The sequence below is a fragment of the Anolis carolinensis genome, chromosome 6 (genome assembly GCF_035594765.1).
Source record: "Anolis carolinensis isolate JA03-04 chromosome 6, rAnoCar3.1.pri, whole genome shotgun sequence".
In the NCBI taxonomy this organism is placed as follows: domain Eukaryota; kingdom Metazoa; phylum Chordata; class Lepidosauria; order Squamata; family Dactyloidae; genus Anolis; species Anolis carolinensis.
The window spans coordinates 26,518,093-26,537,588 of NC_085846.1; the positions used below are offsets into that span (position 1 = coordinate 26,518,093).

The 19,496-nt window shown below is 41.3% G+C and overlaps 1 protein-coding gene across 1 annotated transcript; it reads left to right on the forward strand.

Moving 5' to 3' along the window:
* Positions 1–926: 926 nt before the first annotated feature.
* Positions 927–15,449, forward strand: hoxb13 (homeobox B13). The gene is made up of 2 exons (XM_062957049.1): positions 927–1,666; positions 13,654–15,449. Exons 1-2 carry the CDS (start codon positions 1,006–1,008, stop codon positions 13,935–13,937), a joined length of 945 nt encoding a protein of 314 aa, XP_062813119.1. The 5' UTR covers positions 927–1,005; the 3' UTR covers positions 13,938–15,449.
* The last annotated feature ends 4,047 nt before the right edge of the window (positions 15,450–19,496 follow it).

Genomic DNA, 19,496 nt, shown 5'->3' on the forward strand with positions numbered 1-19,496 from the left:
CATGTACCTTGATTCGTGTTTGGTCAAAACTGCCTAACATCCAGCCCTGTCAGACCACACGGAGAAGCCATTGAAATGCGGTTTATATATCTGTGGAAGGTCCAGGGAGGGAGAAAGAACTCTTGTCTTCCTGAGGCAAGTGCCAATATTGTAATTGACCACCTTGATTAGCATTGAATAGACTTGCAGCTTCAAAGCCTGGCTGATTCCTTCTTGGGGGAATCCTTTGTTGGGAGGTGTTAGCTGGCCCTGATTGTTTCTTGTCTGGGTTTCCCCTGAGTGTTGTTCGTTATTTACTATCCTAATTTTAGAGTTTTTAAAATACCGATAGCCACATTTTTTGCCATTGCTCTCTCTCTCTCCCCCCCCCCCCCACGGTGGGGGAGCGGGGGGGGGGGCTTGAGGGGCTTCAGCCCAACCCCCTCCCCCGAAATTCTCAGGGTGGTCCACGAGAAGGCCTTACATTTATTATTTAAACTGTTATGTTTATTCATATCCTGATCTGATCACCATGCTCAATAATATCCCATACCCTATGCATGGGGGTATTGGGATAATGATACTAAAGGTTTGCTAGGGTAGATCCTCTCTCACTCAGACAGCCCCCCCCCCCCCGCGCCAATCAAAATCCTGGCTACGGGCCTGCCTCCACCCCCCTCCCCTTGTGGGTCTCTCCTCACTCTCCCCAAAAAGTAAGCTCAGAAATCCTAAGCACACTCTTCCAGGAGAGGCGGGGTCACGTGACGGCTGCCTTCCCCCCCCCCCTTTTCTCCTTCTCTCCCCTTTGCCATAAAAGCGTCTCTCCCGCCGCTCCCCCTCCTCCCCTCCCTCCCTCCCGCTCTCAGCCAATGGGCGCTCCCCTCGGGGCCAGCGAGGCCTTGGCGGCGGCAACGGCGGAGAGTCTCCCGGGCGACCCTCCCGCCGCTTAAAACCATCCCCGCCGCCTCTCCCCTCCCGGAGTCCGGGCTCCTCTCGCCTCCCGTTGGGGCCCATGCACTCTCCCGCATGGACCCTGAGGACCCCTTCGCAGAAGAGCCGCGGAAGAGCATGGAGGGGCTCCCGCCTTTCCCGGCGCCCGGAGGAGGAGGAGGAGGAGGGAGCGCGAGCAGCAGCAGCAACCGGAGCGAGGCCCCTCTCCCTGGCCCAGGCTACCCTCCTTTGGACGCCGCCAAGCCCTGCTTGCCTCCCCCGGCCTCCTCTGCCGCCACAGCCTCGCCCTTCTCCTATGGATGCTTCCCCGGCGGAGGAGGAGGAGGCGGCGGCGGGGGCGGAGGAGGAGGGGGCTACTATTCCTACCGCGTGGCCCGCAGCGCCCTCAAGCCCGGGCCCATGATGCCCCCGCAGCCGGGCTACCCGGAGAAGTACCTGGAGGTCTGCAACGTGGCGGCGGCGGAGGACTACCCCACGCGCCCGGCGGAGTTCGCCTTCTACCCGGGCTACGGAGGCCCCTACCAGCCCGTGGCCAGCTACCTGGACGTTTCCGTGGTGCAGAGCCTCGGGGGAGGCGGCGGAGGGGCCCCTGGGGAGGCCCGGCACGAGGCGCTCTTGCCCGTGGACCCTTACCACGAACCCTGGGCTCTGGCCGCCGGAGGGTGGAGTGGCCCCGTGTGCTGCGCCAAGGAGCCCAGCCCCGCCGCAGGGCACTTTTGGAAAACCGCTTTTGCAGGTAACTCGCCTAAAGAAAGGGATAGGGGAAGCAGAGGCTGGGTGGCCATCTGTTGGGAGGGCTTGGGTTGTGTTTGGCAGAATGGGGTTGGACTGGATGGCCCTTGGGGGTCCCTCCCAACTCTAGGATCCTAGGAGGCACCTCTTAAGTGCCTCCTTCCTGTTCTCTTTCCTCTAAGGTCGGATCTACAGATTTTCTGACAGTGCAGTCTCATATAATAATAATAATAATAATAATAATAATAATAATAATAATAATAATAATAATAGTAATAATAATAATAGTAATAATAATAATATCCGGGCGTCATCTGGGAAACGTCTTTGCAGACGGTCAATTCTCTCACACCAGAAGCGGCTTGTAGTTTTTCAAGTCGCTCCTGACACTAATAATAATAATAATAATAATAATAATAATAATAATAATAATAAAAAACATCCGGTCGTCCTCTGGGTAACGTCCTTGCAGACGGTCAATTCTCTCACACCAGAAGCGGCTTGTAGTTTCTCAAGTCTCTCCTGACACTAATAATAATAATAATAATAATAATAATAATAATAATAATAATAATATCTTATTTATAGACCCCAAGAGACTCAGGGTAGTTTCCAAACGTATGGCAACCATTCAATGCCCAAAGAGAAGTATACAAGACACTATACATCAAGACAAGGCACATTATATTGTCTAACAACATAACTGTAACTTAATATAATCCAGTCCAAAGGAGATAAAGCTATGGGCCCTTATACCCAATCATATAACCCAGAATATCAAGATAGTCCACAATATCTGCTTGGAACTGAGTTATCTGAGTCCACACTGCTCTATATCCCAGTTCAAAGCAGATAATGTGGGATTTTATTCAACTGTGTGGAAGGGGCCTATGTAACATGATTTTTGCTCTTGGGTGATTTGTCATTTCATAATTGGTTCTATCATGAAAACACGGGAAAACTTTATTAAGCTGCAAAAACTTCTGACACATTTTTGCTATAGTTTTTTTTTAATGAATATCTCCTGGAGTCCCAGGCTATTCAAGTAAGTGCCCTTCCACACAGCCATATAACCCAGAATATCAAAGCAGAAAATCCCACAATATTTGAAGTGGGTTATCTGTGTCCACACTGCCATATTAACCAGTTCAAAGCAGATAATATGGGATTTTATACAGCTGTGTGAAGGGGCCTATGATAGTAATAATAATAATAATAATAATAATAATAATAATAATAATAATAATAATAATAATAATAATAATTGTATTGATTAGCCCCTAGGCCATATCACAATACATGTCACATGATTTTTGCACTTGAGTTATTTGTCATTTCATAATTGGCTCAATCTATGGAAAGACTTTATTAAACTGCAAAACCTCCGGTAGTTTTTAGATGAATATCTCCTGGAGTCTCAAGAAATTCAACATAGTTTGTGACAGCCACAAAAACGACGTTTTTGGGATGAGATCCTGGGATATAGGGCAGTGTAGATCCAGCCTCAATGGGATGGAAAATGGAAAGGAGCTGGACATCTAACTGCTGATTTCCTTTAAAGAGCATCGGACTGGATCTACATTATCCTATATCCCAGGATCTGATCCTAAAGAGATAACCCTGGGCTATAGGACAGTGTAGATCCAGCCTTAGTGATCTGTGGTTAGTGTAATCACCATCCAGGCCTTAAACGGTGAATTTCCTATGTAATCAGCCACACAATGAAAACACTTTCGTCAACACTGGTTTGAAACGTTATTAAATGGATAGTGTGAATGGGGTCTTTTGTGTATCTGTGGAAGGGGATCGTGGCCTAAAAATACCCCCCCTCCCAAACACCAGATCCTGTCTGATCTTTTCGGTGTGGCAGTTTGCAATGATATTTCCTGATCGGCAAAGGTTCAACTGCACCCTTTGAAACACTGAGATGTTAAAATAATTTTCAGCAAAAGGCAAAATATTCTAAAATGACCAGATATCACCTGCTCCTCAAAGCCAAGCAGGATCAGCCCTGGTTGGAGGAAAAACTACCAAGGAATCTCTGTATTTCAAAGGGAGGAATGGTCAAAACCAGCTCACAGTGGTCATTGGCTAAGAAAAATCTTATGGCGTTCATAAGATTGCCCTATGCGTGTCCACATTTAGATTTTCCTGATTTCTGTCCTCTCTCTGGCTGGATCTACACTGCCATAGAATACATACTACATTGTATGGGTCTACTACACTGATCGCATAATGCAGTCCAAACAGTATTATAGGGCAGCGTAGGTCCAGCCTATGCGGGTCTGTTTATTCTGAAGGGATGTGTGTGTGTTTGTGCGTGAAGTTTCCCCTAACGCAACACATGGAGATGCACATGGAGATTTTGGTGCTGAAGCGAGGAATTCAGATCGGAAAGTGATCAGGCTGCAGAATTTTCTATATTAGATATCACACACAACAGAGGGGTTTTTGTGACTGATCTGAATGTCATGTGAGGCGCCTTCTGTTCCTCCCGGATTATTATTATTACAAATTATGTGCAGTGTGGGGTTAAACAAGCAGGGGCAAACTGGAGTGGGCGGCAGTGTAAACAGTAACTCCACCACCGAAAACGCCGGCCCTTTCCTCCTTCATCTCCATCCCCACTTCCTTTAAAAGTGTGACTTAGCGCATTGAAAACAAGGAAACAACAAGTCAAGGTGCACAGAAAACACCCTGGGTCTCTGGCTTGTAGCTGTGATCTATTGCTGAGAATAGTCGGAGTTTAATAGGAGCTGGACCCAATCCTCCAACACTGGGGAAGATGTAGCATTCACGAACACATAGGTAGGGCAATAAGAAAGACCCTGAGCATATGAAGACTGCTTTTCCCAGTTTAGAGCACCCTCGGCTGATGGTTTCTCTGTCGCTGGATAGAAACCTGGGGCAGGAGGAGTCAAACCCAAATATCTGTCGTATTACCACATATTTTCACATCTGAAATTCCTCCAATCTCCTAAAAGCAGCTAGAGATATTTCTAGACAGGTGTAGAGCTACAAATTTTAAAACAGAATTTTCATTCAATTTCCTATACACATACACCCCTCTTGTGCACAATCCCAGCGGCTTTGTTTGTAATACACAATCAATAATGTAATAAATAATAAATATTGTAATAAATATTGGCTGATACAGTGAAATCCATAGGAAACAGGGGTCATTTTCTTCAAGATTTTTATTTTTATTATTATTATTATTATGGACCATCAAATTGGTTTCAAATGCAAAGAATAGGGAATTTCGGGTATCTGTTTGTGGATAATGATAAAACTAGATATTCCTAGATAAGTGGAACATTTCAAAGGCCCCATATCAACTGCCAGCTAACATACAGATTATCTACTTTGGATTATATGAGTCTACACTGCCATATAATCCAGTTCAAAGCAAATAATCTGTATTTTAACTGGCAGCCTAGATAGGGCCAAAATAAGTAGAATGCAGGCTTTATTTCAGAAGCAAGGAATCTAACCTGAGTGGTTAAAGAAGGGCAAGTGTTTCCCTCCCTGCTAGTCTGTGAGTTTAAAAGGGCAGCTCAGTCTTCTTGCATCTGGAGAACTTGTGAACCAAAGAATAGCCAAACACTAAGCAAAACAAGAAAAGCAGGCCTTTGGGATTATTTAGTTGGTTCTTATCACAGTATAGACTACCTGTGGATGTATTCTTCTAGATTCACAACCTCTGCTCTACTTGTGGCACCTAGAAAATAAACACCTAGCTTAAATCTTAGGAAGAACCACACAATAAGTTAAAAGTCCACAATAAAATGTGCTGAGAGAGCTTTTGTGCCCATATAAAGAAGGGGGGAATCACATCTGCAAACAATTGATTTTTTGAAAGGCCTAAGTGGATGTCCTTGTTGTCTTCAATATAACATCCATAGAGGTTTTGTGGCAGAGTATTTGTGGTGGGGATGGATTTCCTCAAGGAGGTCTTGTGGATTAGATTACTCTTGGCCACTCCTTTCAACTCCTGCAGTCCCATGATACTTTGCGTGACACCCCCCCCCCCCCCCAGTGACCACTGGGATGAGGAATGTGACAAAAGATTTCACCACAAGAGGGCAGGGAACTCCTGAGATGAGTGCAGTCCAAGCCAGAGCTACAAAAAGTTCCTTTTCATGGACTACAACACCCAGAAATCCTTTTGACAGAATAGCTATTCGCTAGGATGGAAGGGATGTTCTTGGAGTTGGGATCCAAAAAAGTAACTTTTCCAGTGTATGTGTCATGCCTTGTTAATTCTCCCCTCATTCTGAAGAAGAATCTTGGTTGTAGTCATTGGAGGATCAGGTAAGAAATGTCTTAGCAGTTAAACTCTTAACTTTGTTACGATTTTGCACAGGGCTGGCCCTATCATTAGGCAGAGGGAAGCATCAGCATCAGCCAGAAAAATGTTTCGTGTAAGCCTTGAAGTCATTTCTGATTTCTGAACCTAAGAGAAACCTCTAATGGATTTTCCTTGGCAATATTTGTTCAAAAGGGTTTGCCTTTGCCTTTACCTTCCTCTGAGGCTGAGAAAGTGTGATTTACTCAAGGTCGACCAGTGGTTTTCCATGGCTGAACAGGGATTTAGATCCTGGACTCAGGAATTGTCAACACTCAGAGGTGGTTCTGGTGTCATAAAAAGGCAGGAAATTGTTATTTAATTTATTATTATTATTGTATTATATTGTCAGGAAGTCCCCATCTGGCCTATAAAGATGCAGCAGTAACCAAAGAGTTTGTGAGAATTGGCCACCTCGATTAACATTTAATGGCTTTTCAGCTTCAAAGTCTGGCTGCTTCCTGCCTGGGGGCCATTCAATGATGGTGGCCAATTGCAACATTCACACTTGCCTCAAGCAGACAAGAGTTCTTCACCCTGGACATTCTACAGATATATAAACCCCACTTGCCTAGTTTCCAACAGACCTCACAACCTCCAAGGATGCCTGCCATAGATGTGGGTGAAACGTCAGGAGTTAATGCTTCTGGAATATGGCCATACAGCCCGGAAAACTCACAGCAACCCAGTGATTCCGGCTTCGACAACACAAAAATATAATCATTTGGTCTCTGCTTTCTTTCTTTGAGGTCCATGAAGTTTTGCACAAAATCGAACTTTAAAACAGAAATCTCTCTTTGCATGTCAATTCACACACATTTCTAATCACTATATAGTTTTAGCTTTGTTCCAGTAGTGGCAATGACTGAGGTCTATATATACCAGCCAGTATTGAAATTGAAAAGTCATGTTGATTCAGTTCAGTCCAACATTGTGATCCCTCTGTGGTGATTTATTATTGATAACATAGCCAGTTAAAATAGAACACCAAGTTTGTTTATTTATTTATAAAGCTTTTTTTTGGTTACACAAGCTTTTTGGCTACAAAAATGTTGATATGACACAGTAATTATAAAGACAAATATGCTGTAAGAGAAGAAGGCAGAATCAGAAAAATAAGAATAAAAAACACATGTACATGTACTTGCATATGAGTTTGGAGAGTGGGTCCTTGTTATCTACTGGGGTTTTGTTCCAGGTCTACTGTGGATACCTGAATCCATTGAATCTCAAGTTGGAATGTGTTTTTAAATATATATTTTAAAGCCATGGATGAATGACATCTATGGATACAGAAGGCCAACTGTATAAATATATACGTTTGTATGTGTGCAGTTGTGGTAATAACACTACGTAATATTCAATCCTATTATTAATAAGTACACTGCAAGGCTGTGGATCCAAAGTCAACGTGCTGCACATTTCTAGAGCCAACAGTGTGTATCATAGTTTTAGCTTCTGATGAATATAAGTAGGGTTTTAATTTTTCCAAAACTGATTGTGACAAAGGTTCATATACTTAAATTATTCGTGATTCTGATTTCGTATTTTAGCTTCCAGCACAACATCAAAAAATAAATGAATAGCAGGAAACTTCCTTTCACAAGCCCAGTTGAAATGCATGGGACCAGCTCACATTTAAAATGGTCTTGTGCAGATATTTCAATGGTTTTGCTTTAGTGGTGCAGTTAGGTAACTATGGCTGCATCTTTACTGTAGAATTAATGCAGTTTAATTCAATACTTTGAGATCCTGGGATTTGTAGTTTGGTAAGGCAACAGCACTCTGATGGAGAAGGCTCAAGACTTTGTAAAACTACAACTCACATTGGGTCATGGCTTTTAAAGTAGTGTGGAACTGAATTAATTCTACAGTGTAGATGCTGTACCATGAGGTGGAGCTGATCCTTCTGCTTATTCTGCTGCATTCTGACAATTCTAGACATTTACCCTCTAGTTCCACTTTGACTATGCAAGTGACTTGCCATCGTGCTGTGACACTGTTATGTATCACAGGCTTCACAATTGCAGCGGGCAATTAAATGAATTCATCACTCTTCAGACTGAATCCTCCAGATAACAATAATAATTTGCACAGCCCTAATGTGTATGCTTCCCATCCCCAAAGCACAGTATGGTTGTGGCGGTATAGTTGCCAAGGAGTATAAATATTCAGTATGAATATTTAAGTAATATTTAATGCTGTAAGATCCACGAGTAGCATCCACTGTTATTTATTGCCATCCCAGCAGGAAAGCATATCTCCAAATAGACAGGAAGCACAAGCCAAAACCTTCAGTATCAGAAATCCAGTAAGGATATTTAAACAGTAACTTCAATAAAGACATATCTAAGATCTTCAAGCAGCAGCAGCTAAACATTTAAAAAAAATAATTATCTGAATTTAGGTTTAGTCATTCTTGGAGTAGGCCCATTAAAATCAATGGCAGTTATGTTACCCGTAGCTAACCACTGATTTGACTGGGCCTAGTCAAATAACATTGTGACTATATTATAGAATTAATGCAGTTTGACACCACTTTAACTGCTCTTGGGGTTTTAATTTGGTCACGCACCAGCACTCTTTTGCAGACCATGTAAAATGGCAACTCATATAATTCCATTGCACTGAGCGAATGCAAGTAAAGCGGTGTCAAGCTGCATAAATCTACAATGTAGATGCACTCTAAATCTGGGTCTAGTTTTCTACTTCTTGGAGTAGTCATTGTATCACTTTCAATTAAATAAAAATATAATTGGGTTGCTGGGAGTTTTCCATTTCACCCACATCCATGGCAGGAATCCTCAGAAGTATGATTGTTGGAAACTAGGAAATTGGGATGTGTATATTTGTTGAAAGTCCAGTTTGGGAGAAAGGCAAGTGTTTGAGGCAAGTGTGGATGTTGCAATTGATCACCTTGATGAAACAATCAGGGCCAGCTAACACCTCCCAACAAAGGATTTCCTCAGGCAGGAAGCAGCCAGGCTTTGAATCTGCAAGACCATTAAATACTAACCAAGATTGACAACACAAAAGTATAATTGGCTCTAAATGACCTTTGGCTAGAACAGATTTGTAAAAATCATATCTAGTTTTGAGATTTTAATTCCATTTTAATGTTCCTCTTTTGTATTTTAAAAATATGTTCTTTTTTTAAAGTAAGCCATATTGATTACTGGATTTGGGAGAAATTTTCAAGTACAGTAGAGTCTCACTTATCCAACATAAACAGGCCGGCAGAATGTTGGATAAGCAAATATGTTGGATAATAAGGAGGCATTAAGGAAAAGCCTTTTAAACATCAAATTAGGTTATGATTTTACAAATTAAGCACCAAAACAACATGTTTAATAACAAATTTGACAGAAAAAGTAGTTCAATACACAACAATGCTATGTAGTAATTACTGTATTTACGAATTTAGCACCAAAATATCAGGATGTATTGAAAACATTGACTACAAAAATGCATTGGATAATCCAGAATGTTGGCTAAGCGAGTGTTGGATAAGTAAGACTCTACTGTATAATGATAACAAAAACTAGAGAGGATGAGTTGAATCAGGCAGATTTATACATATTTATTTGCCATTCAAAAACTAATTTAGTCTAATTGAAACTAGCACCTGGATTTAGACTTTATTTCCTAAACTATACAATGCTTTATCTTGCTTCAGAATATTCATCTGAGGATTGAAAAGAATTACCATGCAGTCTTCTGCTTCATTCTCTCTGCCTATAGAAAATGCAACTAGATTCCTGGACTAAATGGGTTTTCAAATCAATATTAATTTGTTATGTATGTCAAAAAATATGGCAGTAAGGTTTATGGGAAGGGAAGGAGCTGAAAGACTATTGCAGCTATCCACATCTCAAGAGCAATAGAAATAACCAGGATTAAAATATTTTGCACATGAGCACACATGCGCATACATACAGATCCCTCAAATGAAAGCAACATATTTGTTAAAAAAAACATAATTGGGAATAAAAAAGCAAATAATAGTCCTGCGTTGTTTTTCCTTCATCTGCATTTCATTTCATGACATTTTATTTTTAAATATTCACAAACTGGAAGAAATATGTGTGTGTGTGTCCTATTTATTAATATTTACATTGCTAGACTTTAATCCAGTCCTAGGAAGAAGCATTTTATTTTCAGTATTTTACAACACCAAGTAGCCTAGCCATGTTTCATTTAGAAATATAAATCAGGTTTCTAGGAATTGCCAAGATACTTGGTCATTTTCTTTATTCCTATTTTTTTATTTTTTATATTTTATTGTTACTTTTTATTTTCTTAAAACAATGCAATACATTTACAATACAGCAGACATATAATATCCAAGACACTCAATCTTTTCTCCCTGTTAATCTCATTATATCTACTGTAACTGTACTCTTATCTATGCATTTCTATGGTTCACCTTTGTGCCCCCCCTTTCCCTTGAGCCACTTCTTTTTATATTTTCTGTCCAAAATTTCATTTCTTTTTGTGGAGGTAACTTTCCATCCTTCTTTTTAAACCCTTAATTCCTTATACAATTCTTCAATTTGTATATTTATTTCCCTTTTCCAATCCCTTGCTATAAGCAACCTTACTACCATTAGTAAATTAGATATTGCATCCTTTTGCTCTTTTTGCAACTGTTTGTTGTTATATAAAGATAACAAAGCAATAGTAGGACTTCTTAATACCTTTATATCCATAATATCTTCTATCTCTCTGAATACCTTTCCCTAAAAATTACTTACATGTTTACATTACCACCACATATGTATATATGTTCCCACTTCTTGGCATCCTCTCCAACAGTATTTTTATTTAAATTAGCTGTTTTTACTGATGTTAGATACCATTTCCATATCAATCTATAATCGTTTTCTTGTACTGATAAGTTTTTCAAATGCCTTTGTTCCCATGATTGTGACCACTCCATATCACTTATTTTGATCCCTAAGTCTTCTTCCCATATCTCTTTGAGGATGTTGTTCTTTGTTCTTTCTTCCTTTATTTCAACTATTATCTTATATATTTTACTAGTTATTCCTTTCTAAGTTTATGTTCTTCCCTATCTCTTTCATTTTGTATTATTTGCTCAAATTGAGTGAGTTAATTTCCATTTCTATTATTTTTTACCCTGTTCTTGAACCGTTGTTCTAGTTGTATACATGATAATTTTGTTTCCCTAAATTCTTCCATAGTTATTTCCTTCTTCATACCAACCTTTATCCAGTCCCCTATTTTATCTAGTTTTTTCCCTTAGTTTTTTTAATCAATTATATATATTTTAGTATGATTTCTCTTTGAGAAAGGGTATTTATTTTGTATTATTATTATTATTATTATTACAAAAGCTTGTGAAGAAAGAGGTGGTTGCTCATATATATGGCTTGGTCCAATTTCCCAATACTATACCCTCCTTCTCCTCCAAATATTGAGATCCCATCAGTTAATTTCAACTAAAGTAGACCCATTGAGCCAGTTGTGGAATGGTAAGTCAACACGTGGCTACATCTAAAGGATTGAGCTGTTTTTCTCTGCTGGGGACTAACAATAGGATTTATTTGGAAGTGAATGCCATGGAAATCACTTTAGACTGCGTAAAATTGATAATTCAGTCCAAACTAAGGTATCATATACATCTTTCCTAAACATGAATGAACACATCTTTGTGTTTCCTGATTGGGGAATAAGGTGGTGGAAAGGTTTTGAAATTACCCTCATCGAAGCCATTTCTACGATTGTGAAAAGGATTTCCCCCCCAACCAGATCAGTTAGATAGAAACCTCAAGTTTCTCCCTTTTTGTGTCTAATCGCCTTCCTACGGCGATTAGTCTGATCCGTCCAGCCCTACTTTCGCCCACAATTCATTTTGGTGAGATTTCGTGGACAAAAGAGGCCCGAAATAGAGGATATAAAGAAGGGGGAATGGCAGAGGGAGAGGGTGAGAGAAGAGAAAAATGTAAGGAAGAGAAGGGGCCAAGAGACTGAAAATGGGTCTGTAGAGTCTTATTTATTTATTAATTGCATCTCTATACCGCTCTTCTCATCCCTGGAGGGACTCAGCAGTGTACAACATATCAAATTGGCAAAAATTCCATGCCGAACACACATATAGAAGCAATAGATAACATAACTCAATGAAAACAAAAGCAGTTGCATTTGTTACACAGAAGCAGCTATATATAATTTAAGGTACTTTTTCGTCTCAGTAAATGTTGAGAGTCAGAAACACTGTCCCGAACTCTTGAATTAAGGAAAAGAAGATCTCCGAGTATAGTAAAGCACAACCTACTAACACTGTTAAGGCATGTCTTTAAGGATGAGTGGAGCTAATTTCCAAATTACCTCTCACCAGTTTACAGTGCATCCCCATACACGCACTGATGACAAAAAATGGCACTGAATAGAATAAAACTATATATAATTAAACATGTCTATAATTGTACTAATAATGTGTAAACTAAAATTTCTTTTTAAATGAATGGGGAAAGCAATAAGAAATCCACGAAGAACTACAGAGTTATTTATTTGGTCATATGCAAGATATCTAAGTATTTGAAAGTCAAGAGGAAAATTAGGGGCTAGGAGAAAAAAAATGCACCAAAAACTCTCTCTGTGTGTGTGTTTAACGGAGGGACCCAGAAATGCGGGGCGCGGGGGGGGGGGGGGGGGGGAGATGAGCTATAAAGTCATGAAAACAAAGAGAAAAATTAAGCGATAGGAAAAATGCACAAAAATTCTCTCTGTGTGTGTGTTTAACGGAGAGATCCAGAAATGGGGGAAATGATCTCTAGAGTCACGAAAACAAAGAGGAAAATTAGAGGATAGGAAAAATGCACAAAAATTCTGTGTGTTTGTGTGTGTTTAACGGAGGGACCCAGAAATGAGGGGGGGAAATGATCTATAGAGTCCTCAAAAAAAAAAAAAAAAAAAGGAAAATTATGGGGTGAGGAAAAATGCACAAAAACTCTGTGTGTTTAACGGATGAACACAGAAATGGAGGAAAATGATCTATAGAGTCATGAAAACAAAGAGGAAAATTAGAGGATAGGAAAAATGCACAAACATTCTGTGTGTGTGTGTGTGTGTGTGTTTAATGGGGGGACCCAGAAATTGGGGGGGGGGGGGGGATTATCTATAGAGAACAGAAAAACTAGGCAAATGAAAGGGAGTTCAAAGGAGGGGCCCAGAGAAGGAAAAATGGGTATGAAAGAATCTTGAAAATGAAGAGGTAGGAATGCAACAGTGAGAGGAGAAAAACTGGGCTGGTGTGTGTAAGGGTGTTAAACGGAGGGGCCCAGAGAAGGATAACAATTGGGCCAAGGGGAGGTTTTAAAATACACAGATTTTGTGACACAGAGCGAGTGAAACTGGAGAGGGAGAACCATCTGGAGACTTTGCAAAGGAGAAGGGCTGAGAAAAAGAGAATTCAGGATGGTGGTGGGTTAGTCTGGGGTGCATTGAAAGCCAAGGGGTGGGACTGGAGAGTCCCTTGTGTCTCTCCCCCAGTTTCCCGCGTCCTTTTTGCACCCGAGGGAGGGAGACAATGGGGAGGTGGAGGTGGGCCTGTGCTGGGCGATGGCGGCTGCTCTGGTGGCTTCATCCTCTCTTGCTTTCTTTCTTTCTCTTTGGGGCAGAGGCTGTGGGGCAGCACCCGGCCGAGGCCTGCACCTTCCGCCGAGGGCGCAAGAAGCGCATCCCTTACAGCAAAGGGCAGCTGAAGGAGCTGGAGAAGGAATACTCCAGCAGCAAGTTCATCACCAAGGACAAGCGGAGGAAGATCTCGGCCGCCACCAACCTCAGCGAGAGACAGATCACCATCTGGTTCCAGAACCGGCGGGTGAAGGAGAAGAAAGTGGTGGCCAAGGGGAAAAGCGGCAGCGCCAACAGCACCGCCAACAGCACCAGCGACACTCCCTGAGGAAGAGGGAGGCCGGGAAGGCGATTCCGAGGGAGCGGGGTCGAGGAAGGCACCGTGGCTGCCTCCCTGGGGCCCAACGGGGGCAAGAGGAGGCCAAGCTGGGGTGGGAGAACCGAACTAAGACAAAAGAGTGGCCTTTGTGGGGGGCGGGGGGCGACCTCCCCATCTCCACCCTGCCCAATTCTATATGTACAATTCAAATTTCCCTGCTTATTTTTTTTAAATAATTATAATAATTATTATTACTATTTTATGTTGTTATTGGGTGCCCCCTTCCTCCGATTTGCAAAATGTAGCTGCGACCATGTTGGGGAGGGAAGGAAGGAGGGGGTTTGGGGAAGAAAACCGTGTGCAATTGAGATTTTTTTTTCCTGTTTCGGTTTTTATTTGTCTGTCTGTGTCTTTTGTTGTTCTGTCCGCCTGTTTTGTTTCCTTCGTGTCTTTCGCTGCCTTAGTAGCCAGGGCTCTGCGCTTTATAGTCCTCTCTTTCTTTGTACCAAGTTCAAGAACTCTGAACTGCTTTGAGGAAGGGAGAAGAGGGGAAAAATAAAAACCAGAAGAGAAAAACAGACACGCAATCGAACCGAGTTTTGAATAAATTCTCAACAACCATCAAGGCTTGGATTGCTTTCGGTTCCCTTTGTCTCTTAGTCGCGTGGAAAGAATCCTACTAGCCGGTTGCTGTGAGTTTTCCGGGCTGTGTGGCCATGTTCCAGAAGCATTAGTTTCCACTTGCTTAGTTTCCAGCAGACTTAACAACCTTTGAGGATGCCTGCCATAGATGTAGGCAAAACGTCAAGAGAGAATCCTTCTGGAACATGGCCATACAGCCCCGAAAACTCACAGCAACCCAGCGATTTCGGCTATGAAAGCCTTGGACAACACATAGAAAAGATACTATTATTATTCAGTCACAGAGCATAACCTATCTTTTAGGAGACTTGTACGTAGGAGAGATTTTTTTTTCGTGTCAGGAGCAACCAGAGTTGCTTCTGGAGATAATAATATTCTGGAGAGATAATAATCTGCATTACAATATTTGAATTATCTATAATGTAGGTTGACAATTGCATGCATATATATGAGAGCTGACCAGCGACTGAAAGGTTTTTTAAAAATCCATCTTATGGCAATCGATGGCATTCAAATAAATCTTCATCCTACCAAAAACCTCATGATAAGTGCCTTCAAAGAACCTGAAAGATGGGAGAGGTTTGTCTAGTTTGAGAAGGAAAGACCATCTTTAGGCTGAAGTCTGAACTCAGTGTAAATATCACTCATTTTTGTGGGCCTTAATTCCAAGTAAACATGCATAGGATGGAGATTTCTAGGTTCCCTCCCATTCACTATAACAATGAAACTGAGCCGAACTTTCACTCTCTGAAGTTCGAAGTCTTACTTGCTTTGTTTGTATGCAATATATGGAATGTTAATGTAGGCCTGGAATGGTAAATCCATTTCAAATTAGAGGCTCTTACTGTGGAATAAAGGTGGACAGGCCTCTTTCATACATTACAGTGGATACTGCCCATTATTGTACTTTAATGTTGTGCTTTTGTGTATATAGTTTTGGACTGCACCTTCCTCTGAAATTTATGTGAAATTTATGCAAATCCTTAAAGACTGTTCTTCCATCCATTTTGTGTTTTGTGGGTGGATTGGGGGGTGGGGGTGGTTAAAATATATTATGCAATGCTGGGCAGGGAACAACTACCCCAAGGCCTGATAAAATATTGCACAGCCCAACCCAAGAAAAAGTCTTAGTGTCTTTGTGTTTAGGCCTGTTTCTGGAGTAATTTGGGGTGCTGATTCAGAAAATTGCATTTGAAAGACAGCATCAGCTCTAATTTCTTAGATATAATTATCATTATTTTCTATAGTACATAGCCATATACCAGATGGTGACTGGTATATGGCATATTTTCTGTGTATTTTTTGAATCAGCAAGTAAAATATACCCAGAAACAGGGCTCACATTTGAGGCACCAAAATGTGTGTTGGCCAGTGTTGTATTACTATCATGACTGTGCCTATCGGTTCCGTTTCTAGTGCTCTTAAGCACCAATAATTTCTTGTGGCGAGGTCTTTGTTTAAACTTTCGATTTTTCAATATGATTTGGGAGGAAACTGGGAGCAGGACAAATTTGAAAGAACTGTTACTATATTTTGTATCTGAATTAAATTCCACTGAGTTTTATGTGTTTCATCTTCAAGAAAATTGGGAAAAGTACCCTGATTCAAAATAAAATGCTCCTGAAAATTCTAGTTTAGCAAAAGGGTTTAGAAAGGTATCTGGTACGCATCTAAGGCCCCTTCTACACTGCCCTATATCCCAGGAACTGATCCCAGATTGTTTACTTTGAACTGGAATATATGCGTCTATATGAGAATATATGAGTTGCCAGATAATCTGTGATAAGGAGATAATCTGGGATCAGATCCTGAGATATAGAGCAGTATAGGAGGAACCTAAGACCCCTTCTATACTGCCATATAAAATCCCAATTATATGATTTGAACTGCAGGGTAGATTTATATAATCCAGTTCAAAGTAGATAATGTGGATTATTTGCCTTGATATTCTGGATTATATGGCAATGTAGAAGGGGCCCATGGGCCCTTCCACACAACCACATAACCCAGAATATCAAGGCAGTAAATCCCACAATATCTGCTTTGGACAGGGATATCTGAGTCCACACTGCCATATATTCCAGTCCAAAGCAGATATTGTGGGGTTTTTTGCCTTGCTATTCTGGGGCCCCTTCCACACAGCTGAATAAAATCGCACAGTTTCTGCTTTGAACTGGAACATATGGCCGTGCGGACTCAGATAATCCAGTTCAAAGCAGTGGGATTTTCCTTGATATTCTGGGTTATATGGTTGCGAGGGAGGGCCCTTTGTCTCTCATTCTGATGCTAAGGAGAAGCGAGCCCTGTGGATTTAAATGCAACTTGCTTCCTCAAAATATATGGAGGATAGGTATATGTGTGTGTATCAATCGGTAGAATATGGTTGTCCTTTTATTTATTTTTAATTTTTGTGCTTATGCTTTCATGTATATAATTTTACCCCGGATTCCATAGAGAATGTCCAGCCAAGAGGAACCATTATAAACTTCACAATATGTAGCAGAAATAAAATAAATGAATGGAAGGAGAGAGGAAAAAAAATATTCAGTGAAAAACGATTCCGATTCAGACTGATTTCCCAAAGCAAGAAAAAAAAATGAAAAAAAAAAAAGACTCGTGTTTCAGAAATGGGATATTTCTAGTCGGGTTAACAACAGAAGCAACAAAAATACTGTGGGAGATGGGGGGGAGGGCTTTGTTTGCCTCGAAATCTGTATAGTTAGTAAGTACGGGTGAAATTCCCAGCTAGCTGGGTTGTAAAACCTCCAACAAAGCTCCTGAAGCTGTTTTATATTTCGCCTTCCTCCGCGTCCTCCGCCAAACCCAGAGTCCCTCTAAATGGCCGGATAAGGTTAGACCCTTTTAGGGTTGCACTTCAGACGGGGGCCAGGAGTGTAAATACATAAAAATCTAACGAGAAAGTTCACGATCAGTGCATTCACATAAAGGGAAGGCAGAGAGGCCAAGTTCAAGGATATTCGGCTCCTTCTAGCTCTCTAAAACCCCAAGGACGCAGGCGGAGAGTTTAGGGATAAGGCATTTTTACCCCTCACCCTGTTTTCTTTGTTTTGGAGGGTGATTTCGATCTGGCTTCTATCCAATCTACTAATGGTTGATCGAACTACTTTGGGGAGGAGGGGCAGCAAGATACGAAATAGTGTGAGACCTGTTTTCTCTCTCCACTCCCCAGCCATCCCCTCCCCTTTTACTCCACGATTGTAGGCTTTGTCCCTGCTTTCTTTGGAAGCAAGTTTGTGTTTTTGCTTCTTCACCCCCCACCCTGCCTTCAGCTGGAGAAACTGAAGGGAGAAAGGGCTTCTATCCACAGTGAGGAGCTCTTGGCTTGGGGCCCTGCTATTGGGGTGGGGCAGTTTTTCTGCAATAAATCAAGCCTTAACTTTAACCCCAGGATCGGGTTACTCTTGGCTGTTGGGCCGTGTTGACCTTGACTCCTGCCCCCCCTTTTTTCCACCTCCCGGAAAAGGAGGGCCTTAAAATCTAAATGAGTTTATTGGGACATTTCTTGGAAGGTGGGGAAACTGGAGGCAGAAAGGAGAAGCAAGCTTGGAAAAAGTAGCTCGCCGGCTCCACCTAATGGTGGCAAGTGTAATTGCATCCGGCTGCGTCCTCTTTCTTTCCTTTCTTTCTAAGCACGTGGTCCTGCGTCATTTTCTGTAGGTTTAGGTTTCCCTTCTCCCACACAATGGGAGAAGGTGTTCTTTCCTCCATTTAAACTTTAGATTCTAAAGTAGAAGTGGGAACGAAATGTGTGTATACAATTAAGATAAGGAAAGCTTTGTGGTGGGGGGATTATGTTACTTACTATCCCACACAAAGCAACACAACGCCCTATCGATATACTTTGAGGCAGAGGCTTCGGTTTAAGAGATTGGACTTCTCAAGATATACAGATTTTATTTTTATCATGTCAGAAGCGAATTGAGATTATACTGCATGATCTACAGGTAAGAAATGGTAAGACAGCGTCTAAGAGTACTGGCACATTACTCAATCTCTACAATCTCTAACTCTCCACTATAATAATATGTTTATACAGTGCTCTCTCCCTCATGTTCCAGGAGTTTAGACTCTATCTTTCTAATCCTGGCAGTATCTACTTTAGAAAGTCCAATTTCCCCTCCAATCAAGGCTGAAGGTGCATCTACACTATAGAATTAGTACAGTTTGACACCACTTGAATTGTCATGGCTCAATGGTATGGAATCATGAGAGTTGTCATTTTTCAGTGTAGATCAAGTGGTTCTCAACCTGTGGGTCCCCAGGTGTTTTGGCCTACATCTTCCAGAAATCCCAGCCAGTTTACCAGCTGTTAGGATTTCTGGGAGTTGTAGGCCAAAACATCTGGGGACCCACAGGTTGAGAACCACTGGTGTAGATGCAGCCTGAGACTGTCAGACCACGACCCCATTGAAACCCAGAGACATGGGATTTTTTTCCAGCTTGGAATTGAAGAACCCCAGCACCTTGCTATTACATTTCTTTACATAATTACATGACTGTTGTATTGTTTGCTGCAATATTACTTAAAAACTCACCCATCTTTCATTTTTCATCCTTCAACTTCTTTATTTCAAGTTTTTCTCAACATGCTTCCCTCTCATCATCTCCAAAGAGCCTCAGCATGTGGAGTCCAATCAATGTGGAGAAGCCCAGATGTTTCAAAATGTTTGGGGGCTTCTGTGGAAGGCATGGATTATGTTGGAGAATTATATGTTCCCACCTCTGTTTACATGATGGATGATTTTTCTTTCTTTTAAAAAGCCTAGTTTCCACTGTGTGTATGAGATAGATAGATAGATAGATAGATAGATAGATAGATAGATAGATAGATAGATAGATAGATATATTCACAGGAACTGAACTTCATGTAAATCAGAGTAAAATGCATTAGGAAAACTTTAATCA